The sequence below is a fragment of the Heterodontus francisci genome, chromosome 24 (genome assembly GCF_036365525.1).
Source record: "Heterodontus francisci isolate sHetFra1 chromosome 24, sHetFra1.hap1, whole genome shotgun sequence".
NCBI classification, from domain to species: domain Eukaryota; kingdom Metazoa; phylum Chordata; class Chondrichthyes; order Heterodontiformes; family Heterodontidae; genus Heterodontus; species Heterodontus francisci.
The window spans coordinates 22,137,760-22,163,335 of record NC_090394.1 but is presented as its reverse complement, the minus strand read 5'-3'; the positions used below and the strand labels follow the sequence as shown (position 1 = coordinate 22,163,335).

The 25,576-nt window shown below is 43.3% G+C and overlaps 1 protein-coding gene across 1 annotated transcript in view; it reads left to right on the top strand.

Annotated features, from left to right (window-relative positions):
* The first annotated feature begins 491 nt into the window (after positions 1–491).
* Positions 492–25,576, top strand: part of znf598 (zinc finger protein 598) — a 56,777-nt gene continuing 31,692 nt past the window's right edge. The window contains exons 1-5 of the mRNA XM_068055756.1: positions 492–760; positions 11,634–11,746; positions 17,654–17,783; positions 19,302–19,513; positions 20,487–20,704. Of these exons, the coding sequence (XP_067911857.1) occupies positions 548–760; positions 11,634–11,746; positions 17,654–17,783; positions 19,302–19,513; positions 20,487–20,704 (886 nt within the window). The 5' untranslated portion in view covers positions 492–547. The remainder of the gene's footprint in view (positions 761–11,633; positions 11,747–17,653; positions 17,784–19,301; positions 19,514–20,486; positions 20,705–25,576) is intronic.

Genomic DNA, 25,576 nt, shown 5'->3' with positions numbered 1-25,576 from the left:
CTGAATGGCCAGCTCTTATTTATGTTCTTATGGAATCGTTGTCCAAAACCCTTGGCAGCCCCACCGTTTTCTTCCAGTGTTTAGCGAACCTCTCTGCCATCGAACAAATAAACTGTATTTATAAATACAATACATCCTGGGATTATACATCGCAGCATCAGTGAGCAGTGTACGACAGCTGACAGTAAAACGCCCCCACCCTCCCTCACGCTCCTCTCCTGATCCCTTCCTCCCCATTCCCTCATGCCTCCTTACTCCCCTCTCCCGATCCACTCCCACCCCCTCCCCTCCCTCTCCCCTCCCCTCCCTCTCACGCCGCCTCATTCCCCTGATCTAATCCCTTTCCCTTTGATCACCTCCCCCTCACGAACCCAACGGAAACAGTTCAAAATTGAACCGTTCCCAGTCGAGCGCGCCTGCGTCACAGGTCGCGTGACGTCAGTTCCGACGCGCGCCGGTGAGGTGACGTCAGGGGCCGGGTCAGGTTGAGCCGGAGCGGTGGGGGAGGGGGGGACCCGCGGTAGGGGAAAGAGCGGTAGGTAGCAGCATGGCCTCCAGGAGTAGCACCGTTACCGGGAAGGGTGGAGGGAGCGGTCGCACAGGTCCGGGGGCCGATAAGAGCTGCGTGTTGTGCTGTCAGGATCTAGAGATTTACGCCGTGGGGAAGTGCGATCACCCAGTCTGTTACCACTGTTCCACCAAGATGCGGGCCCTGTGCGGCCAGAGGTACTGCGCCGTGTGCCGGCTGGAGCTCGACAAGGTAAACCGGGAAGAGGCGAAATAAACACCTGGGCCCGAAGGAGGTGAGGGAGGGGCTCGAAGCGAACAGGACTCGGCTTTGGGAATGGGGGATCCGAGGCGAGGTCACAGAGTGCGGCCTTTTTTAGGAGCTGTTTCCCGGACTTTTGCCCCTTGGGCCCGGGGCGGGTGGACGGGCGAAGCTGTGCTTTCGAGCCGCGGGAGCAGGCCCCGCCTCTTTAAATATCTATATTCGGCTTGCAATTGTTCCTGCATTCACTCAGCTCAGTGGCAGCGTACGGTTCGGTGCATTATACTGACATCGCTCTTTCTTTGTGCTGTCAGTTTATAGGGTTTTTAAAGGTGGTGTTGTACATTAGTTCTTTCATGGTTAGGTACGTTAACTCTTGTTTTGATCTGAGATTGCCTGGTGTCGGTAGTATCTGGATCCTAACTAAGGCCATGTGTGTGACGTGTTTTACCTGTGACTTGTTACTATGACCCTACAGTTTTTGCAGGGTGTGTGGAAGTTAGCTGGCTGTGTTTCAACATTGCCCAAGTGTAGTGTCATATTAACCGGTGTTCAAACGGCTCAGAGGACAAAAAGCACTTTGGGTTTTCAAAATTGCACTTTGTTTCTCATTGATAACGTAACTGGAATCAAAAGCCAAACAGTAGACACTCAACAGTGAATGTTGCAATACGATTTGAAATCCCAGTATGTTGGAACCAATATAAAAGGACAATTGACCGGAAAGATTAGCGTTTTGGGTGGGGCTCTTTATTATTTAAAAAAACACTGATCTAACTTTTTCTTTATGATGCTGCGTTGAATTTTTAGTAGTGTCTGTGCAGAAATCTTGACTCTTCTAAGGTTTAATAGCCAAACTTAATACTGAACTTTTCGTTGTAATAAAATTTCTCGTGAAAGAAACTATATTCCATGTTGGAAAGCAAAACTGTGCTCACCTGTGTCTAAACTGTTTTTGGTACAATGGCCAATATGATTAGCTATCTATCCTCATTGCATACCCACAGAGAAATAACCCAAGTTTATTTTGAGAGCCAGATTGATGAGGGAAAAAATAGAGTATGTGAGAAAGCTAGCTAGAAATATTAAAAACGGATAGTAAGAGTTTCTATAGATAACTTTTTAAAACTAACAAAGTGAACGTTGGTCCTATCGAAAGTGAGTCTGGGGAGTTGATGGAAAATAAGGAGCTGACAGATGAATTGAACTGGTATTTTGCATCGGTGACATGCAGACCCCCACCTGCCAAGAAGGAGGGAGGCACATTGGTTTTGTCATATGAACATTGATTCTGAACTGTTGCTGGAGCGAGGTAATGACTTGTTGAACAGATCAGCCATGGCTGGAAAAAAACATTTGCATACTAACAGACGGTGCTTGTGTAGACAAAGGACCATTTCCTGACACATTCAACCCACAATGGTTGTTGATCACCGGACGGTGAGGTGGTGGGGAAGCACATTCCAAGGCCTGTTGGGGTGATGCAATCCACAGGGGCCAGGACTGGTTGGACCAGCTGGTCACATGACTCACTTGCTGTTCCAGGGTTTTTTTAACTAGCCAGAAAGAGTTTGAACTCAGACTGTTTGCTCCTGGACTGAGACGATGTCTCCTGTCTGCTCCCATCTCTTTCTCACAAGCTTCTGAATTAGAGGCCTACTTTAGGTCGGGAAAATGAACCCGACCGAACCAACGTAGGCCCGGTCCGGCCCGACCCGACCATCCGTTTCCTTTCTCCCGACTCTGATTCTCCATGAAGCTGCTGTGCATGAGTGATGACGTTGTAGTGACGTCACTCGCTCACCGTGCAGACTGTTTCGTTCCGGACTCCCAGCTCAGGTACGTTTTTTTTATTTTTAACACTTACCGGCACAGCACTGACCCTGTGTGTCCGGCCCGACCTGAAACCGACACGTTGTCTGGTCCCGTCGGGTAGCAGGCCTTTATTCTGAATCCACTGAAGACAAATGAACCCCAAGGGAGAAAAGTCACCTGCAGCGCACAAGGTTTAAGAAGAATACTAGGCCCCAACGAAAAGCAAGATCTACCTACAGTCAAGAACTCTACAGTGAGCTCCAAGAACCGTAACAAAAACTCTTCAGATATTATCTTAGGCTATTCCACTTTATTTTTCTTTTCTGTCTCTGTTTGCATGTGTGTGTTGCATATGTACGCTAGTGTGGGCATGTCGTGTATCCGTAGGCACCAACCGAATTAGAGTTTAAGTTTAATAAATTCCAACTTCTTTAAACATAAAGCCTGTTTGTGCTGGTTTCTTTGCTTTGTAATTGAAAAACGGTGAACGAGGCTTCACCAAAGGGGAACTAAAAACATGGTGTGTTTAAAAATAAAACCCTGTTCCGGTAAAACCAGGTGAAGGCTGAGAGAGACCCCTAGACACCTTTCTCACCTGGTCGTTACAGAAATTTGGAGGCTCGTCCAGGATTTTACCCACAGTCAGACAAGAGAAATTGGAAGTGGGAAGCCAAATTGTTCCCAAGTAAAAAGAGCAAGATTTCAATACAAGTTTTCTTGTGGATATGTGTGCTTGAATACTAACATGTCTGCAACTGAAGCTAGTAGCTCCGCAAATCCGGGTGATATAACTTGGGATACGTTAAAAGCACTAGCTATGGAGGAAAATGGCTGAACAGTGTGGGATCACTGTATGTGGCAAGGCTAGGAATTCTAACTCCTAAGGTTAGCGGCCAGCCATTTTTCATTTGAAATCTGAAGAAGCAGAAACAGGGATAAAGTAGACTCCGAAACGATATTGTTAGCAAAGATATAATTGGAACAGAAGAAACTTGAATTAGAGGAGAGGGAGAAAGAAAGAGCCTTCCAGAAGGAATATGAAGAGAGCGCTGAAGTGGCTTGAGTTAACTAGGGGGTGACAGAGGAAACTTGAATTTGAGGAAAGAGAGAGGGAGAAAGAAAGAAACAAAGACAAGAAATGCTGGAATCACTCAGCAGGTCTGGCAGCATCTGTGGAAAGAGAAGCAGAGTTAACGTTTCGGGTCAGTGACCCTTCTTCGGGAGAAAGAAAGATCCTTCCAGAAGGAATGTGAAGAAAATCAAAGACGAGAGAGAGAGAAAATATTCCAGAAAGAATGCGAAGCAAGAGAGCTGAAGCGGCTTAAAATAGCTAGGGGGTGACAGAGTAACCCCAGTGAAAGCATAGCCAATATGGAGGAGCCTAATTCGGGGCTGGGTACAAAATTATTAAAACTAGCTCAATGAATTTTGGAATTAAATGAGGAAAATGTAAAAGCATTTTTTGTGTCCTTTTGAGAAACTGGCAAGGCAGCTAAAATGGCCAGCTGAGACCTGGCCTCTTATTGCAAAGCAAGCTAACTGGAAAAGCCCATAAGGTTTATTCCCTGTTGCCAGTTGAGACTTCAAATTATGAATTGACAAATAGTGTTATCCTCTGGACATATGAATTAGTACCTGAAGCCTATCGCCAAAAGTTTAGAACACTCAAGAAGCAAGCTAATCAAACTTATCTGGAGTTTGAAAGAAGTAAGCAGCTGGCTTTTGACCAGTGGCTGAGGGCTCTTAAAGTACAGCTCAGCTATGAGAATCTCAGACGTAATTCTGTTAGAGGAATTTGAACACTCTCTCCCACTCTCCATAAAGACCCATGTAGAGGAGCAGTGAGTCCAGAGAGCCCGGCAAGCGGCCCTTCTAGCTGATACATTTGCTTTAATTTAAAAGTCAGTTTCCCATGGAGAACCTTTCCTAGTCACCCCCACAAATCCGAAAGGGACACGGTGTGAAGCTGGTGGGACTACAAGAAGTCCTGGGAATGAAAGAGAAGCAGGAGACACAGGGGCCCTCCTCTAGCCAAAAAAAAGGTGCTGTGAGCAAGAGTGGGACCCTGAGACCTGTGTGCTTCCATTGTAATAAAGCAGGGCATTGAAATGCTGACTGCAGAAAACTTAAGGGAAAATTTGTTGGTAATTAGGGCACACCTGAACAGTGAAGAAGAGAACCTGATGGAAAGCACTGCAGAACAAGCAGTAAAAGTGAAGCTTACGGCTGCAAGTGCAGGAAAATTGAATTGGATTCCTGAAGGTTATCTGGGTTTTGTATCTGAAGGGAAAGTGACCCCATACCCCTTGAGTGGGGCCACTAGATGCCTTTTTACAGAGAAAAGGCCCGACCTTTCCTCCAAAGTGTGCAGTGAATGCCAGAATGGTGGTGAATGGTATTGGAGGGCAGTATATGCCTATACCTGTACACTGGGTGTACCTGGAGTGCAACCTGGTTTCGGGACCGGTGACCATAGCGATTGTTCCTAGTTTGCCAGTGGACAGGGTTGACCTGCTCCTAGGTAATGATCTGGAAGGGGTAAAGGTGGTAGCCCCACCAGTAGTGAAAGAAAGACCGCAGCAGGTCGGAGAGGCAGGGCCATGGCAGGAGATGGACCCCTGTCGTGGATCAGGCCATGATCAAACCAGCTGCACCAGACGAGGCTGAATTAGCACTGCAGGCAGATGACCACATCTGTCTGTCCGAGACTTTCTTTGGAAAGTTAAGAGATTCGGAATGAATTCAATGGATTTTCCCTTGGTGAGGCTCAGTGAGTTGACCCAGTATTGCAAGTGTTGGCACAGGTTGCCCAGTCTGAAAGTGAAGCAGAGGCAGTAACTGACTACCACCATTTAAAGAATGAGGTATTGATGAGGAAATGGAGTACTCCTCTCAGACCTGAGAGCAAGGAGTGGTGTCACACAGGTACCGGAGAGAAATATTCAGGGCTTATGAGATTCCAGTGGCTGTACATGCTGGTGTACGAAAGACCAAAGCCTGCGTAAGACAGCAGTTTGACTGGCCAAAACTGCACCAAGATGTGGTGGAGTACTGCAGGAATTGCCACATGTGCCACGTTGAAGGAAAACACCAACCGACAGTGAAACCTGCACCCCATGTCCTGTACCGGAACAAAAGGGACAGGCAGGCACAAGGTTGGCAAAGGTTTAGAAAAGGAAGGGGGAAAATCGACCAAGAGGGCAGGTTAAAGGAAGTCTGGGAGGAATCCCGGATGAAAACCCCTGCTATCCGGTCAGCCAAACCTGAAAAATTTGAGAAGTTGAACTCCACATCCTCCTATGTAAATGCAGACACTAGAAGCACCCCACCAGAGTTGCTAACAGCATTTACAGGAACCTTCAGAGAAAAAGAAAGACCTCTAGGGGGAGCTATGAAACTGAGGATGATGCCTCACTTAATTGAAGTGCCATAGGGGAGTGCAGGAGAGTCTGCACAAATCCCTGCAGGCAGGAGTGTCCCCGAGCACAAAAGGGAGATTAGCGAAGAATCCTCCCCTCCAGTCAAAAAAAGCAAACCACCCATCCCTTGAAGTCAAAAGCCTTTGCATGACTCAGCAAAGCACTGAGAGTGTATTCAGGATAGACCCACCCACTACTAACTCTCCTGAAAAAAAAAGTTCCAACTCGGGGTTAATAAACCAAACCATCTCAAAGACCCTAGGCAGCAATGGAAATGGGCAAACTGAAGAAAAACTTCTCAAAGAACCACATGTTTACTGGGATGCCAAAAAGGGGCAATTAAAGCAGCACTGGCACCAAGAAAAGACAGACTGTAATAAGTTTTAGGATTTATGAATGGGAATGAATGAGAGAAATGCAAGTTTTTTTTTTTTTTTCCCCTGTATCTTATTTTCTCTCAACCCTTTCAATGAAATGCGCTTTTCTCAAATCGCATTTCATTCGACTGGGTGTGAAGGTGTCATGCAGTTCCCCACCGCCAAGAATGAGGCACATTGGTTTTGTCATATGAACATTGATTTTGAACTGTTGCTGGAACGAGGAAATGACTTGCTAAACAGATCAGCTGTGGCTGGAAAAAAACATTTGCATACTGACAGACTGTGCTTGTGTAGACAAAGGACTATTCCCTGACACATTCAACCCATTATGGATGTTGATCACTGGGCAGTGAGGTGGTGGGGAAGGGCATTCCAAGGCCTGCTGCGGTGATGCAATCCACAGAGGCCAGGACTGGTTGGACCAACTGGTCGTAAGACTAACTGGCTGTTCCAGGGTTTTTTGAACTAGTCAGAGTTTGAACTCAAAGACTGTTTGCTCCTGGACTGAAACAATCTTTTCTGCCTGCTCCCATCTCTTTCTCACAAGCCTCTGAATCCACTGAAGATGGATGAACCCCAAGGGAGAAAAGTCTCCTACAGTGAGCAAGGTTTAAGAATAATATTGGGCCCCAACGAAAAGCAAGATGTACCTACAATCAAGGACTCTACAGTGAGCTCAAAGAACTGTAACAAAAACTCTTCAGATATTGCCTTAGACCTTTACATATTATTTTTCTCTTTTCTGTCTCTATTAGCATGTGTATTGCATATCGACGCTAGCGTGGGCACGTCGTGTATCCATAGGCTTCAACCGAATTAGTTTAGGTTTAATAAATTCCAACTTTTCTTTAAACCTAAGAAAACCTGTTTGTGCTGGTCTCTTCACCTTATAATTGGAAAGCGGTTAAGGATTCACCAAGGGGGAGCTAAAAACAGTGTGTTTAAAAATAAAACCCTGTTACCGTAAGACCCAGTGAAGGCTGAGAGGGATCCCTAGACAACATCCTCACCTGGTCATAACAATCAGTCTTCACTATAGACGATACAAGTTACATCCCAGAAATAAGTGTAAATCAGGAAATGGAATGAAAGGAGGAACTCAAGACAATTACAATCAAGAAGGAAGCGGTACTGAGCAAATTGTTGGAGCTGTGGGCTGACAAGTCCCTGAGTGCTAATGGACGTCGTCCTAGGGCCCTATAAGAAGTGGCTAGTGAGATAGTTGGTGCGTTTGCTTTTAATTTTCCAAAATTCCCTTAATTTGGGGCAAGTTCCATTAGACTGGAAAATAGCAAATGTAACTCCTTTATTCAAGATGAGAAGGAGGCAGTAAGCAGGAAACTGCAGGCCAGTGAGCTTAACATCTGTTAATGTTAGCTATTTTTAAAGTTGCTATAGCAGTGCCGTTAGAAAAATTTCAAGGCAATCAGGCAGGGACAACATGATTTTGTGAAAGGGAAATCATGTTTAGCCAATCTTTTGGCGTTCTTTGAAAAAGTAATGTGCTGTGGATAAAGGGGAACCGGTGGATGTACTGTACTTAGATTTCCAGAAGGCATTTGATAAGGTACCATATCAAAGGTTATTGCAGAAAATAAAAGTTCATGGTGTAGGAAGTAACATTTTGGCATGGATAGAAGAGTGGCTAGCTAACAGGAAACAGTAGGCATAAATGGTCATTTTCTGGTTGGCAAGATGTAACGAGTGATGTGAAACGGGGACAAGTGCTGGGGTCTCAACTTTTTACAATTTATATAAATGACTTGGATGAAGGGACCGAAGGTATGGTTGCTAAATTGCCAATGACCCAAAGATAGGTAGGGAAGTAAATTGTGAAGAGGACATGAGGCTACAAAGTGATATAGATAGGTTTAGTGAGTGGGCAACGGTCTGGCAAATGGAGTGTAATGTTGAAAAATGTGCTTGTCCATTTTGTCAGGAAGAATAAAAAGCATATTCTCTAAATGGTTAAGAGTTTGCAGAGGTCTGAGATGCAGAGGGATCTCGGTGTCCTAGTGCATGAATCTCAAAAGGTTAATATGCAGGTTCAGCAAGTAATTAGGCAAGCTAATAGAATGTTGTCGTTTAGTGCGAGGGGAAATGAATACATAAGTAGGGAAGTTAGGTTTCAGTTATACAGGGTATTGGTGATAAAGGCCTGCTACACGACCTGGATCTTACGGCCTGTGTCAAGTTCGGGTTGGGCCAGGGCCCATCTTCTGGGTCCGGCTTTCGGGCTTGGGACGGGCTGGACACACGTGGTAAGTGCTGTGCTGGTAAGTATTGAAGTTAAAAAAACTTAACTGAGCTGGGAGTCCGGGATGAAACTGAGTCTGTGCAGTGAGCAAGTGATGTTGCTATGATGTCATCACTTGTGCGCTGCAGCTTCCTGGAACTTCCCAGTCGGAAGGTAAGTCAAGGGATGGTCGGGCCTGGGGTGAAGCTGGAGGGACACTGACCAGGTCGGGCTCGGGTCCGTTGTGGATCAGTCGGGTTTTTTTTTCCGACCTGAGCAGTCCTTTAATTGGTGAGACCACATCTGGAGTAATGTGTACAGTATTAGTCTAATAATTAAGGAAGAATGTAAATGAGTTGGAAGCAGTTCAGACAAAAATTTTCTTGACTAATACCTGGAATGGGTGGGTTGTCTTATGCGGAAAGGTTGGCAAGGCTAGGCTTGTATCTGCTGGAGTTCAGAAGAGTAAATGACTTGATTGAAACATAAGATTCTGATCGGTCTTGACAGGGTGGATGTGGAAAGGAAGTTTCCCCTTGTGGGAGAGTCTAGAACTAGGGGTCACTATTTAAAAATAAGGGTTCGCGTAGTTAAGACAGAGATGAGAAGTTCTTTCTCTGTGGGTTGAGTCTTTGGAACTCTTCCTCAAAAGGCAGTGAAAGTAGAGTCTTTAAATATTTTTAAGGCAGAGGTAGGTAGATTCTTGATGAACAAGGGGGTGAAAGGGTATCTGATAAGCAAAAATGTGGAGTTGAGGTCAGCCATGATCTTATTGAAAGGCGGAGCAGGTTCAAGGGGCCAAGTGGCCTACTCCTCCTAATTTGTATTGTTTGCATAGTAATCAAGTTAAATACTGAACTTGAAGATCTAGTTGGCAAATGGAAAGTATAGACTGCTGATGCCTTTTTACAACTGGCACAGTTTTAACTGGCCTGTTCATCTCATTGACCATATAGAGTATTTTAGAGTATTATAGTGTTTTTAAAATCATGTCAAAACTGCTTTTCTACAGATTTCCAGAAGCTCTACTGTTTTACTTTTTGAAATGTGTTATTTACCCACCATTTGGAACATAGTTATAAATGTGCCTGCGTTGGAATAAAACAAAAGGGGTAGTTGTATTTCCTGGTCAGCCAGTTGGCTGGCATGCATAGAATCCCATTACTGACTTCATAATAAATGATTCAGCAATTCAAGTTGAGTTTTTGTTTACCTGATATAGGGTTTGCTGTTTGGGAATACAATCCACTTGTGCAAGTTCAAAAAACATGGATGCAAGTTGATACATTCAATGGCTTGGGGACCCAAATGTGTTTGTGGGTGCTGCTGGAGGGTGAGCACGTAAAACCGTGCAGCTTGTCAGCACAGAACTGGAAATCTTCCTGCTGCTTATCCATCAATTCCACCCTGGATTTGTTGGGACATCGACTTGCCGAATTATCTGGAGTTATGGGAAGAATCAAACGAACTGGGCTGGTTCTTAAGTCATCAGCAGTGGCCTGAAATACTTTAGACCCTTAGCTACAGTATCAGGTCGCCAAAGGAAAATATTGCACATGCTGAGAATAGGAACAGGAGGTGGCAGTTTAGCCTTCCAAGCTTGTTCTCCAATTTAGTCAGATCTTGGCTGAAACACTCAATGCATTTTTTTTTAAAGTCTGTATGCACTTGAAGTGTAGTAAGCTAAAAGGGTACAGTCCAAGAGCTGAAAAATGAGATTAGACTGGTTTGTTCTTTTGATCAGTACAGACATAATGGGCCAAATGGCCTCCTGTGTCGTAAATTTCTATGAAGCTTGTGGTGCCCTTTCCTCCCAACTATTTCTCCTTGTTGCAATTCCATCTCCCATGTTTTTGCATGGATCTTACATTTAGATAAAAGAATAATTTCCATTGCATACATGGGGGCTTGAACCATGGAGAACTGTTTGGGTGTTGTCTTCAATGACCACAAATTCCCAATGCAATTTAAGAGCAACTCAATATGGTTTTGAATAAATGTGTCCAAGCTAAAGTTAACAAGTATCTAAACCCCCTGGTATTGATTTGAATTAACAATGAATCGTTTTCTTTTTTCCAACAATACCTTCCAAGATCCCTTCTTAAGCTGCACAGGACCACCACCATGCTTCAGAGTTTACTACACCATATTCTGTTTTGAATTTTCCCGTTTGGAAACAGCTCATTGTAGTTGAATTGGATTATTGCCTATAATCATTCCAGGGTTCTATTATTTACATTGGTTTTGGAAAATGCTGTAGAGGAAAGCATCTTCTTGCCCCAAATTTTGCTGTCAACAGTGAAGAAACACCAGCCATTCATTACACTTGTATTTACACACAGACTTTCTATGGGGTTTTGCATAGGAACTTTCAAAACAGTGCAGCCTGCTCTACAAGGGGATATTTGACATGTGAACAGAGCAAAGCAATGGTGTATCTTACCCAATGCCAAATCGTGTACAGAAAGCAAAATAGAGTCGGAAAGAAAGATGGTATTAGGAGAGAAATGAGGCAATTATTTTGATTTTATTTTTATATATCTCCAACAATAATTAAAATCTGAAGGAATGAGATTCCACACTTGTAAAAGTTAATTTACAATGCCAGTAAAGTTGTTTGGCAGCAATTAAGGCTGATCATGCCAATAAAAATTCACTTACGCTTGAGTGGACAAGTCCTAACTCTTTTTCCTGGAATGCTTAGTGGGTATCTATTATGTAAGTGCCCCAACTTTATACCCTTTCACTTACTTGAGTGCTGACTCTCAGCAAGTTACCAGGTAAATGAAGCTTCTGGAAGAGCAGGGCAACACAGAAGCAATTCCTGATTTCTATATTTAACTACGTGTGTGCATTCGCTGGAAATTGCTGTTCAATCTATTCCTTAATAACGGTGATTGTTGATGGCCTTGCTGTTGTTTTTGTTGCAAGATCTGAGCCCTTGTGTACACCATTGAATATAAACTTTGCTAATATTAATACCTAATGCACTGTTTCACCTTTGTTCCATACAGGTTGTGTTTGTGAAGAAAGTCGCTCCATTTTCAACAATAGCAACTCATCAGTTCCACCATGAAAAGAAATTTGATATTTACATTGCTGATGGGAGGATTCATGCCCAGTTTAGGTATTTTGTACTTTATTTTGAAATATAAAGTAGTAAGATCAGGGACAGCAAGCCAGCAGTTCAAATCTTGGTTAGCTTTGTCTTTATAAAACCTTGCTTTACTAACTTTAAAGAGCCATGGGGGATGTTAAAAGGGGACATATGGATTTAGATCACCTATTCAGACATTTGGCCATTTCCTTATTTCTGGGCATATTGGATCACAAGTAGAGGAAAATTGAGTGGGACAAGGGGGAGCTGTACAAGGAGGGACTTTTTCCATCCAATAAGAATGAATGGAAAGTTGAGTAGATTTTCTTGATGGTGTACAATTGTTGCTGCACAGTTTCTATGCACCATAGCCAGACATCCAATACAGAAAAGTTTTTATTTTTATACGTTTTTAGGCAAACACTGATGCTCGTAGTTTGCTACTCCCGCCCATGTGCAGATTCCAGAAATAGTTTCAATGGGGGAATGATGGCAAATACTGATAAGTTTAGCTATGGTAGACACAACAAAACTGAACTTGTGCCTTTGTGAGATCACCTCTCGTTCTTCTAAGCTTCAGAGAATATTGGAACCATTCTACTCGATCTTTTCTCATAGAACAGCTCTCTCATCCTAGGAATCAGTCAAGTGAACTTTTGTCACACCCCCTCTCAGGCAAGTATATCCTATCCTTTCGGTAAGGAGACCAAAACTGTACACTACTCTCGGTGTGGTCTTACCAAAGCCCTGTATAATTGCAGAAGACTTCCTTTCTCCAACCACCTTGCAATAAAGACGAACACGCATACAGCAAGGCATATGGTTTGTGTTAACTTTCCTGGATTCGTGGCCAAGGATCCCCAAAGCCCTCTGAATACTGATGTGCTGGTTGTCTGAAAGCTATCAGTTCCCTCCCCTTTCCCTACATATTTTGAGTTTTCTTTACAAATATTTATCAACTTCCACTTTAAAGGCAATTGTGGATTCTACTTCCACCAATGTTTGTGGTAAGGGAAAAACCCTTAACATCTCTTAACTTGTCTTTTTGGTGATCATTTAAATTCATGAGAATGGGTGACTCCCAAGATCAAATTCTCTGCAACTTAAAAGGCTTTTGGGTTTGCTATTAATTATCCAGATTTTTGACTTTCCACCTCGAGACATTGCCTTATCCATGTCTTACAAAAAACATCATTAAGATCTAGATATAAAACAAAATGCATTGCAACTTGTAGGTTTTTCTACAGAATGAGGGAGTCAGTACAAGATTTCATAGATCTTGTAAAGGAAAAAAATGCTTGTCCAAGTTCACAAATGGATCCTGTACATTCCTGTGTCATAATGTTCAGTGATTGAACATATTTTGCAGATTTGCTTTTTTGAGAATGTTATATGCTAAATAAATCCCAAAGTTGACCACTTGCTTTGCAGGATCTACAACAACTTGTATAGCACCTCTAAAGTAATAAAATGTCTTAAGATGCTTCACAGGAGCATTATAAAGCAATATTTGACACCAAGCCTCATAAGGCTATGATAGGACAGATGGTCAAAACCTTGGTCAAAGATGCAGGTTTTAAGGAGTGCCTTTAAGGAGGAAAGAGAAGTGGAGAGGTTTGGGGAGGGAATTCCAGAGCTTGGGACCTAGGCAGCTAAAAGCACGGCCGCCAATGGTCAAGCAACTAAATTTAGGAATGCTCAAGAAGCCAGAATTAAATGAGCACAGGCATTTCAGAGGGTTGTGGGTTTGGAGGAGATTACAGAGATGGAGAGGGGCTATGGAGGGATTTAAAAACAAGGATAAGAATTTTTAAAGAGGCGTTGGTTACCCGGGAGCCAGTGTAGGTCAGCAAGCACAGGGGTGATGGGTGAATGGAACGTGGTGCGAGTTAGGACACAGGCAACAGAGTTTTGGATGATCTCACGTTTACAGAGAGTCGAATATAAGAGACCAGCCAGGAGTGAAGAGTGAACAGTCAAGAATATATGATGCTGTTGAGAAAATATTTATGGAGTTTGTGTGTAGTGCCTCTTTTTTCAAAATAGTCTTTTTTTTCTCTCCCCATTCTTTGCCCTTCCCCCCCCCCCCCCCAAAAAAAAAATCCCTTTATCCCTTTTTTAAAGGATTCCTTGAGTATCTGCAGCCCTCTGGTAGCTTTCCCAATTCTTTTATAAAAGCTGAAATTGACGAGCCATCATGTGTTGCACCTAAAATTCCATAACTTTTCTTTTCCTTTACAGATGCTTGCTGACTGACTTGCTGTGTATTTTCAGCACTTTCCCTTTGTATTTCAGATGTCCAGCATTTGCTGTTTACCTTTTTCTTATGTTGGTCACTCTTTATGCTTGAGGTTAGATAGTCGAGCTAGGTGATTTTACTGTTGCCTCTCAATCCCACCCTGTGCCTTTACGGTCTGCACTGCACACCTAGTAAACAACGCTGGATGCCAATAAGAAGCATAAATTCCAGATAATTAGTTTCATTTTCCTGGGCCCAGTCACACTGATATCATTTGTAGTTTGCCTATTTGCTGCCCAACTGAGTTCAGTTTATTCTGATTGTCTTTATTTAATAAGGGGAGGTGGTGGCGTAGTGGTATTATCACTGGACTAGTAACCCAGAGACCCAGGGTATTGATCTGGAGACATGGATTCAAATCCAGCCACAGCAGAAGGTGGAATTTGAATTTAATAAATCTGGAATTAAAAAAAGCTAGTCTAATGATGGCCATGAAACCATTGTTGATTGTTGTAAAAACCCATCTGGTTCACTAATGTCCTTTAGGGAAGGAAATCTGCTGTCCTTACTGATCTGGCCTACATGTGACTCCAGACCCACAGCAATGTGGCTGATTCTTAAATGCCCTCTGAAAAGGCCTAGCAAGCCACTCAGTTGTGCCTAACTGCTGCGAAGTCAATAAAAAGGAATGAAAGTGGACGGACCACCCGGCATCGACCTAGGCACCGGAAACGACAATGGCAAACCCAGCCCTGTCGACCCTGCAAAGTCCTCCTTCCTAACATCTGGGGGCTTGTGCCAAAGTTGGGAGAGGGGGCTTGTGCCAAAGTTGGGAGAGCTGTCCCACAGGCTAGTCAGGCAACAGCCTGACCGTCATACTCACGGAATCATACCTTACAGACAATGTCTCAGACACCGCAATCACTATCCCTGCAGAGGTGGCGGGGCAGTGGTCTACAGTAGGGAGGGAGTTGCCCTGGGAGTCCTCAACATCAACTCTGGACCCCATGAAGTCTCATGGCATCAGGTCAAACATGGGCAAGGTAACCTCCTACTGATTACCACCTACTGCTCTCCCTCAGCTGATGAGTCAGTACTCCTCCATGTTGAACACCACTTGGAGGAAGCACTGAGGGTGGCAAGGACACAGAATGTACTCTGGGTGGGGGACTTCAATGTCTATCGTCAAGAGTGGTTCAGTAGCACCACTACTGATCGAGCTGGCCGAGTACTAAAGGGCATAGCTGCTAGACTGGGTCTGCAACAGGTGGTGGCGGAACCAACACGAGGGAAAAATATACCTGACCTTGTCGTCACCAATCTGCCTGCTGCAGAGGCTTCTGTCCATGACTGAATTGGTAGGGGTGACCACCGCACAGTCGTTGTGGAGATGCAGTCCCGCCTTCACGTCCATAGTGTTGTGTGGCACTATCACCGTGCTAAATGGGGTAGATTTCGAACAGATCTAGCAGTATAAAACTGGGCATCCATGAGGTGCTGTGGGCCATCAGCAGCAGCAGCATAATTGTACTCAACCACAATCTGTAACCTCATGGCCTGGCATATCCCCCACTCTGCTGTTACCATCAAGCCCGGAGACCAACCCTGGTTCAAAGAGTGTAGGAGGACATGCCAGGAGCAGCACCAGGCATACCTCAAATTGAGGTGTCAACCTGGTGAAGCTACAACCCAGGACTACTTGCATGCCAAATTGCATAAGCAGCATGCAATAGACAGAGCTAAGCAATCCCATAACCAACAGATCAGTTCTAAGCTCTGCAGTCCTGCCACATCCAATTGTGAATGGTGGTGGACAATTAAACAACTAACTGGAGGAGGTGGCTCCACAAAATTCCCCATCCTCAACGATGGGGGAGCCCAGCACATCAGTGCGAAAGGTAAGGCTGAAACATTTGCAACAATCTTCAGTCAGAAGTGCCGAGTTGGTTATCCATCTCTGCCCCCTCCTGAAGTCCCTAGCATTACAGATGCCAAACTTCAGCCAATTCGATTCACTCCGCGTGATATCAAGAAATGACTGAAGGCACTAGATACTGCAAAGGCTATAGGTCCTGACAATATTCCGGCAATAGTACTAAAGACCTGTGCTCCAGAACCTGCCGCACCCCTAGCCAAGCTGATCCAGTACAGCTACAACACTGGCATCTACCCGGCAATGTGGAAAATTGCCCAGCTATGTCCTGTACACAGAAAGCAGGACAAGTCCAACCTGGCCAATTACCACCTACCAGTCTACTCTCAATCATCAGTAAAGTGATGGAAGGTGTCATCAACAGTGCCATAAAGCAGCACTTGCTTAGCAATAACCTGCTCAGTGATGCTCAGTTTGGGTTCCGCCAGGGCCACTCAGCTCCTGACCTCATTACAGCCTTGGTTCAAACATGGACAGAAGAGGTGAGAGCGACTGCCCTTGACATCAAGGCAGCATTTGAACGAGTATGGCATCAAGGAGCCCTGGCAAACCTGGAGTCAATGGGAATCGGGGAAAACTCTCTGCTGGTTGGAGTCATACCTAGCACAAAGGAAGATGGCTGTGGTTGTTGGAGGTCAGTCATCTGAGCTCCGGGCTATCACTGCAGGAGTTCCTCAGGGTAGTGTCCTCGGCCCAACCATCTTCAGCTGCTTCATCAATGAATGACCTTCCTTCAATCATAAGGTCAGAAGTGGGGATGTTCGCTGATGATTGCACAATGTTCAGCACCATTTGCGACTCCTCAGATACTGAAGTGTAGAAATGCAGCAAGACCTGGACAATATCCAGGCTTGGGCTGATAAGTAGCAAGTAACATTTGCGCCACACAAGTGCCAGACAATGGCCATCTCTAACAAGAGAGAATCTAACCATCTCCCCTTGACATTCAGTGGCATTACCATCGCTGAATCCCCCACTATCAACATCCTAGGGGCTACCATTGACCAGAAACTGAACTGGAGTAGCCATATAAATACCATGGCTACAAGAGCAGGTCAGAGGCTAGGAATCCTGCAGCGAGTAGTTCACTTCCTGACTCCCCAAAGCCTGTCCTCCATCTACAAGGCACAAGTGTGATTGAATACTCTCCACTTGCCTGGATGGGTGCAGCTCCAACAACACTCAAGAAGCTCGACACTGTCCAGAACAAAGCAGCCCGCTTGATTGGCACGCCATCCACAAACATTCACTCCCTCCACCACTGATGCACAGTGGCAGCAGTGTGCACCATCTACAAGATGCACTGCAGCAATGCACCAAGGCTCCTTAGACAGCACCTTCCAAACCCGCGATCTCTACCACCTCGAAGGACAAGAGCAGCAGATGCATGGGAACACCACCACCTGCAATTTCCCGTCCAAGTCACACACCATCCTGACTTGGAACTATATCGCTGTTCCTTCATTGTCGCTGGGTCAAAATCCTGGAACTCCCTTTCTAACAACACTGTTGGTGTAACTACCTCACATGGACTGCAGCAGTTCAAGAAGGCCACCACCTTCTCGAGGGCAATTAGGGATGGGCAATAAATGCTGGCATAGACAGTGCCGCCCACATCCTATGAATGAATAAAAAGGATATAAAAATTGCTATTGTACAGCTTTATAACTTTGCACATTTTAGGACGCAGGTATAAGACTAAATTATATTTAAACTCCCTTTCTAGCTTAATTTGATTTATACATTTTTCTATAATTTCTTTTAGGAAACTTCTGCAACATGACTGCCCAGTATGTGCGGAGTCAAGACCATTTAATACTTTTGAGGACCTAGAGCATCACATGAGGAAGCAGCATGAGATGTTCAGCTGTAAGCTTTGTGTAAGACACCTCCAGGTAAGTTTCCTGACTCCGGTTTTGAGAAATTAGTTATCTAGCTATGTCAATCAGGTGTGTAAGTTTGTGTCTCAGCTCTCTTTTTATGCATGTTTTGTTTTATTGAATAAGTATCAATTTGCAAAACACAAAATACATATTTTTTTTATAGTTAACTTTTACCCAGCTAGTGAGTGAGAAATAGCAGACTTTGGCCTATTATTTTTCAGCTTTCACGCTCCAGTGTTACGATGATGTATTTTTCAGTAATAAAGTTACTCAAGTGACATTATCCAAAATTACAAAGCTAGACATTTTGTTTTTCTACATTCTAATTGTCTTAAAACTTTGCTTAACTGTGTTCATCTTCCTTCTGCTTTCCATAGTGCAAATTAAACATGGAAGAAACTTTTTTAAAAATTTGACTTGGTGGAAACCAGCTCCAAAGACTTATTTTCAGTCAGCAAAGTATAATTTGCATTATTAAGTACTCTGGATAGCAGGCTGAAATATACTGACCAAGTTTTATTTTTAAAACTGTCAAATTGCTGTTTCCTCAGTGAAATTTTTCACAATCTATACATAGCTTTGACTTTGTTAGTAGCTTTCTTGTAAGTCTTTTTGTATTTATTGGCTTGAAATTCAATCTGTTTTAGATGTGTTTTTTGACTTCGGCGCTTAAGTTCTTGAGTATAAGCTGTTGCACTAGAGCACACCATTTATTCTGATGCTTCACAAATGTTAAAATCAAACTATTTCAGATTAAATCTGTTGTTGGAAGGCTTTCTCTTTCAAATTTGTCTTATTACCTTAACAGATTACATGTACAGCTGTAACAATACAAGATCAGGCCTTTATTGAGACATCACACTCCTGATTCCTGTATGAATACTGCTATACAGTGATTCGCCAACACTTATGTACCATTTTTACCTTTGATTTCTATATTCCATGCATACCACCAATAAATCATTGTAAAACAAAGATTCCAACGTGACAAGGAAAACATGAACGCAGCTAAATGTGTTTATCCCTTCTCAATCTCTTCCAATCATCCTGTTACCATGGTTATATTGCCCTCATAAATTCAGTCCTATTGCACATAAACATAAGTGACCAAGATAGCATATTCTAAACAATCTCAGACATGCTTGAATGGCTTTCACACATTCTGTCACCCTCCTTATCTGTTGAGATATCATTGCCTTATATCCCCTTATGCGATCCCATGCTTAGGAGAAAGCTGTTTTAACTCATTATGCGCTCGTCCCACAGATTGCCCAGGGTGTTGAGGTACTTGGGTAGTGCGGACTTCTGTTACCACTTCTGTAAAATCAGATAAATTACTTGGATATTTATGGAACAGTTCTGACTTCATAAGGAATCAACTGATGTTTTCGGATTATTACTGTACGGTTTACACAACAATTGCAACAATTTACGGAACAAAGCAGAGGCCTTTACTTCAGTTGCTACAATGTAAAACAAAATTAGACCATTGCGATTAAATGTAAAAGTGAAGCTTTTTTCCTTTTTCAGATTTTTACCTATGAACGCAAATGGTACAATCGGAAGGATCTTGCACGTCATCGAATACATGGTGATCCAGATGATACCTCGCATCGTGGGCATCCCTTATGCAAATTCTGTGATGACCGCTATTTAGATAATGATGAACTACTAAAGCATTTAAGAAGGGACCACTATTTCTGTCATTTCTGTGATTCAGATGGGGCTCAAGAATATTATAGGTGAGTAGGGAAAAACTGTCTGGTTTTGGATGCTGTTCCATGCAGGCATTACTGAATAATGGCGAGTAACATTGAGCCAGTTTATAAACAAAGGAGCTGACGAAGGAATTTTGCGATAAATTGTGGAGGCAGCAATGGACTTGGTGTTGCGTTAGCTTAATGCAGTTTACCTTTTGTGATATGGTTTAATATTCACGTCAGACTAAAATGATGTAAGTGTCCTAAATAAAATAAATTTGGGTCGTTTTCGTCCTGTCAATAGACATTCCCAGCACAAAACTGCCGTTAGTTCAACAACCTAATTCAAAGAACACAAGGGTGACACAAGTGGGAAATAGAAATGAGGTATTAGTAGAGTAGAGGGTGTCCATCCCAAAGTTGCTGTTGAGCTGTGTATAAGGAGCTTTTACGCAGAACTTCATGTGTTTGATATTGACATGGAGCGTACAAAGCCCACTATCAAGTTGGTATCCTTCATGCTGAAGTCTAAATTTACCAGACCCTTGTAATCAAAAAGTAACAACACATCATGACTATTAGATCTTCTACCTATGAGTTGTAGTAGACGCAATATTCCATTCCACTTCAAACCTTAAAATGACACATTTTAACATTTTGTCCCCTAGTTTTCTCCCCTTACTGGAGACTGACTTAAGACAAGTGCAAACCTAGACATTGAGTGTTCTGCAGGGCATCACAACTGAACTCAATCCTGTCTTTACTTGATGAACTCTCCAATAGGGGTCTTTGGTTAGTAATCAGCGGTAAAACCCTGGCAAGTTTTTTTTTTTCATTCCGTTTCTTCCTGTGGTTAAATATTCCAAGAGGCTAATTATAGAAACCTTCACTGTCACCATGCTGAAAAAGACTGGGTCTTTTCTGATTCATATGGCTATGCTCTAAATGGTGTTTAGCATTTAAGCTTTTGGGAAAGTTTACTAAAATCTGTTACTTACGTGTTCTTTTATTGCAGCGATTATGATTATCTTCGCGACCATTTCCGTGAGAAGCACTATCTGTGTGAGGAAGGGCGTTGTAGCACTGAGCAGTTTACTCATGCTTTTCGCTCAGAAATTGATTACAAAGCGCATAAAGCTGCCTCTCACAGCAAAAGTAGAGCAGAGGCCCGACAGAATAGACAGATAGACCTGCAGTTTAATTATGTTCCTCGGCACCAAAGGCGGAATGAAGGTAATAGTGTTGGCTTCAGTACTAGCTGCACCTTGTGTTTTCATTTTTTTCATATATAAGGTGAAATTCTCCAGATTATACATGTTAAAATGGTGCTTCAGCTTAAACTGTTTCAGGAATGCATTTTACAGTCAAATGCTTAGGATGTACTGAGTTGCCTCAACTTTCATGGCTGCTTCAGAAACTAACTGCTTTCTCACAGCATTATTTCTGCTTCAAATTTGCACAGTTACATTTTTAGCCCTGAAAAAGTAGCTGAAGCATCCCAGAAATTTTGTTAAATGTGAAGGCCATTTGGCCATCATTTCTGTACTGGTGATAGATTCACCACAGGGGCTGCCTCCTCATCCCATTTTTCTGCTCTTTCCATGTATCCATCAAGATCATAAAACAAATGTTTTATCTAATTTCCTCTTGAGTGGCACTGACTGACTTTAATCGCAATTTGTAAAGTGTCCTGATAACCCTTGTGTGGGGGAAAAAATCCGAATCTTCCTATTTATGCATTGAGTTTCTCTTTGTTGCCAATTTGTCAACCACTAGAAATAATCTTGCGCTACTCTTTAAGGATCCTTTCAGAATTTGTAGTTGTTGGATCCCCACTTAACCTTCTTTCCATTTTAATGCGACTCCAGTTTCGTCTCATGATTATAACCTTTTATTCCTAGTTAACATCCAAGTGAATTTGCATTACACCTTTCCATGCTCCATGATCTTTCTGTAACAGAGTGCCCAAAAGAGTACAAAGTGCTCCAAATGCAGCTTAAATAATGTCTTGTTAAATAATAGATTCATCATTTACCTCGTGGATTTATATTTGGTAGCCATTTATAGCATCCAGAATCTCCCATGCCCCTTTTTTTTTCCACCTGCAATCCTGCATTCTTCAGGTTAAATTCTGCCCTTTGTTGTAGTTGTCTCCAGTTGCATCCCATTGCTTGGAGGGTTGTGTAAAAGCTGGAGGTTTCTTATTATCAGTTGCTCTTTTCAGCTGTCTCTTTCCTGATGAGAGTGATCCAGTATTGGCTCAGAAATTGCTGGAAAAATAATGGCCTGTTCACGGCGCTCACCATTATTGTGTAAAAACCCAGCGATTTGTGACTGAGAAGACACATCATGGATTCCTATTCTCAAATTGCTAGATTATTTGCACCACTCCACCATAAGTCTTTCCAAAACTGAGTAAATTACCATCTCACCGTGAACTACTCCACATTATATGTCAAGGAATTTCTGGAATTGCATCATTAGTGCGAATGAATCTCATTGTAGCCACTTAAGGCTGGTAATTCATGCCACAAGAACCCTGCCAATATGATTTATGATCCTTACATACCATCAACCGTGAGGGTCCAGAAAGGGAGCAATGAAATTGGAATATTACTCCTGTGGGTAGTGAATTGTTACTAGAAGTTTTAAATGTTTTTTCTTTTGTCTCTCTTTTTCTCCCTCAATCCACTCGCTTTTGATGCTGTCTATTTCTGTATAGAACAACTTATGCTCACTTGCACGTAGGACTGGGAGTATTCCTGAGATTACTGCTTTTGAGGTCCTGCTTTTTAATCTCCTTCCTGGCTCCATAAAATCTGCTTTCAGGACCTCATCCCTCCTCTTACCTATGTCATTGGTACCAATGTGGACTACAACCTCTGGCTGTTCACCCTCCCCCAGAAGAATGTCCTGCAGCTGTTCTGTGACATCATTGACCCTGGCACCAGGGAGGCAGCACACCATCCTGGAGTAACATACTGCCACAGAAATGCCTGTCTGTTCCCCTAACTAACAAATCCCCTATCACTACTGCTCTCCTGCTCCTCTTCCTTCCCTCCTGTGCAGCTGAGCCACCTGTGGTGCCACAAACTTGGCTCTGACTGCACTCCTCTGAGGAACCATCACCCTCACCAGTATCCAAAATGGAAAGCCGATTAGCGAATGAGATCATATCAGGGGACTCCTGCACTACCTGCCTGGTTCTCTTAGACTGCCTGGCGGTCACCCATTCCCTATCTACCTTCATACTTCCAACCTGCGGTGTGACCACCTCACTAAATGTGCTGTCCACGTAGTCCTTCGCCTCGCGGATGCACAACAGTGACTCCAGCCACCGCTTGAGTTCCGAAACCCGAGCTCAAGCTTCTGCAGCCAGTGATACTTCCAAGATGCACAAAATACTGGGGGAGCTAGAAAGCACAAAAGTAGGGAATAGTATTAGGTGGGGCCACAGTAAGGGAGAAAGTAATAAAGTCCGAATCAAGGTTAGTGTGCATGTATGTGAATGCACAGAGTGTGGTGAATAAGACTGGTGAGGTGCAGGCGCAGATTGCCATGTGGAAATATGACGTGGCTATAACAGAGACCTGGCTCAAAGAACGGCAGGACTGGGTGCTAAATATTCCTGGATACAATGTGTTCAGGAAAGATAAGAAAGGGAAAAAGGGGAGAGGGGTGGCGATATTGATTAAGGAAAGTATTGCCGTGCTGGAGAAAAAGGATGTCCCAGAGGGGTCGAGGACAGAATCAATTTGGCTGGAGCTAAGGAACAAAAAGGTGTGGTTACATTGCTCGGTGTTGTCTATAGGCCACCAGCTAGTGGGAAGGACATGGAGGAACAAATTTGCAAGGAACTTGCAGAAAGATGCAAAAATTATAGGGTAGTTATAATGGGGGACTTTAATTATCCAACCATAGACTGGGATAATAGTGTAAAGGGCAGTGAGGGGGGAGAGTTCCGAGAGTGTGTTCAGGAAAATTTTCTACAACAGTATGTTGCTAGTCCAAGAAAGAAGGCATTGCTAGACCTGGTTCTTGGGAATGAGGTGGGCCAAGTGGATCAAGTATCAGTAGGAGAGGATTTAGGGGATAGTGATCATTGTATCATAAGGTTTAGGCTGACTATGGAAAAGGACAAAGAGCAATCCAGGGTAAGAATAATTAACTGGGGGCAGGCCAACTTCAGTGGGGTAAGAATGGAGCTGGGGTGAATAAATTGGAAACAAAAGCTGGCAGGAAAACTGGTAGATGAACAATGGGCTACATTCAAAGAAGAGATAGTTCGGGCACAGTCGAGGTATGTTCCCTCGAAATGGAAAAGTAAGGCAAACAAATCCAGAGCTTCCTGGATAACAAAAGAGGTAGAGATTAAGATAAAGAAGAAAAAGTGTGCTTATTATAGATGCCAAGTAGAAAATACTATTGAGAACCAAGCTGAATATAGAAGGTCCAGAGGGGAAGTGAAAAAGCAAATGAGAGAAGCAAAGCGAGAGCATGAAAAGAGACTGGCAGCTAACATTAAAGGTAATCCCAAAGTTTTCTATAGACATATAAATTATAGGGTGGTAAAAGGAGGAGTGGGACTGATTAGGGACCAGAAAGGGGATTTACACTTGGAGGCAGAGGGCATAGCTGAGGTACTAAGTGGATGCAGCAACCCAATGTTGAAAGAGGAGGTAAGTCAGACATTTGAGGGGTTTAAAATTGATGAAGTAATATTAGATGGGCTGTCTGTATCTAAAGTTGATAAAGCACCAGGTGTGGATGAGATGCATCCAAGCATACTGAGGGAAGTGAGGGTGGAAACTTCAGAGGCACTTGCCATAATTTTTCAGTCTGCCTCAAACTCTGGTGTAGTGTCAGAGGACTGGAGAATTGCAGGCGTTGCACCCTTGTTCAAAAAAGGGTGTAAAGATAAGCCCAGCAACTACAGGCCAGTCAGTTTAACTTAGGTGGTGGGAAAACTTGTAGAAAAAATAATTTGGGACGAAATCAATAGTCGCATGGATGAATGTGGGTTAATTAAGGAAAGCTAGCATGGATTTCTTAAGGGAAAATCATGTTTAACTTGCTGGAGTTTTTTGAGGCAGTAACGGAGAGGGTTGATGAGGGCAAAACTGTTGATGTGGTGTACATGGACTTTCAAAATGCGTTTGATACAGTGCCACACAGCAGACTCGTGAGCAAGCTTGTAGCTCATGGAATAAAAGGGACGATAGCAACATGGATATGAAATTGGCTGACTGACAGGAAACAGAGAGTAGTGGTTAATGGATGTTTTTCGAGCTGGAAGGAGGTTTATAGTGGAGTTCCCCAGGGATCAGTGTTGGGACCCTTGCTTTTCTTGATTTATATTAATGACCTAGACCTTGGTGTATAGGGCACAATTTCAAAGTTTGCAGATGATACAAAACTTGGAAGTATTGTGAACTGTGAGGAGGATAGTGTAGAACTGTAAAAGGACATAGACAAGTTGGTGGAATGGGCAGACAGGTGGCAGATGAAGTTCAATGCAGAGAAATGTGAAGTGATTCATTTTGGTAGGAAGAACATGGAGAAACAATATAGAATAAAGCGTACAATTCTAAAGAGGGTGCAGGAGCAAATGGACCTAGGTGTCTATGTGTAAAAGTCATTGGTGGCAGGTCCGGTTGAGAGAGTGGTTAATAAAGCATACATTATCCTGGGCTTTATTAATAGGGGCATAGAGTACAAGTGCAAGGAAGTTAGAGGTTGAACTATATAAGACATGAGTGGTTCCAGGGTTGAGAAATTTCAGTTATGGAGATAGATTGGAGAAGTTAGGATTGTTTTCCTTGGAGAAGAGAAGGCTGAGAGGTGATTTGATAGAGGTATTCAAAATCATGAGGGGTCTGGACTGAGTAGATAGGGAGAAAACGTTCCCACTCCTGAAAGGATCGAGAACGAGAGGGCACAGATTTAGAGTATTTGGTAAGAGAAGCAAAAGTGACATGAGGAAAAACTTTTTCATGCAGCGAGTGGTTAAGGACTGGAATGCGCTGCCTGAGAACATGGTGGAGACAGGTTCAATTGAAGCATTCAAAAAGGAATTTGGCGGTTATATGAAACAGAAGAATTTGC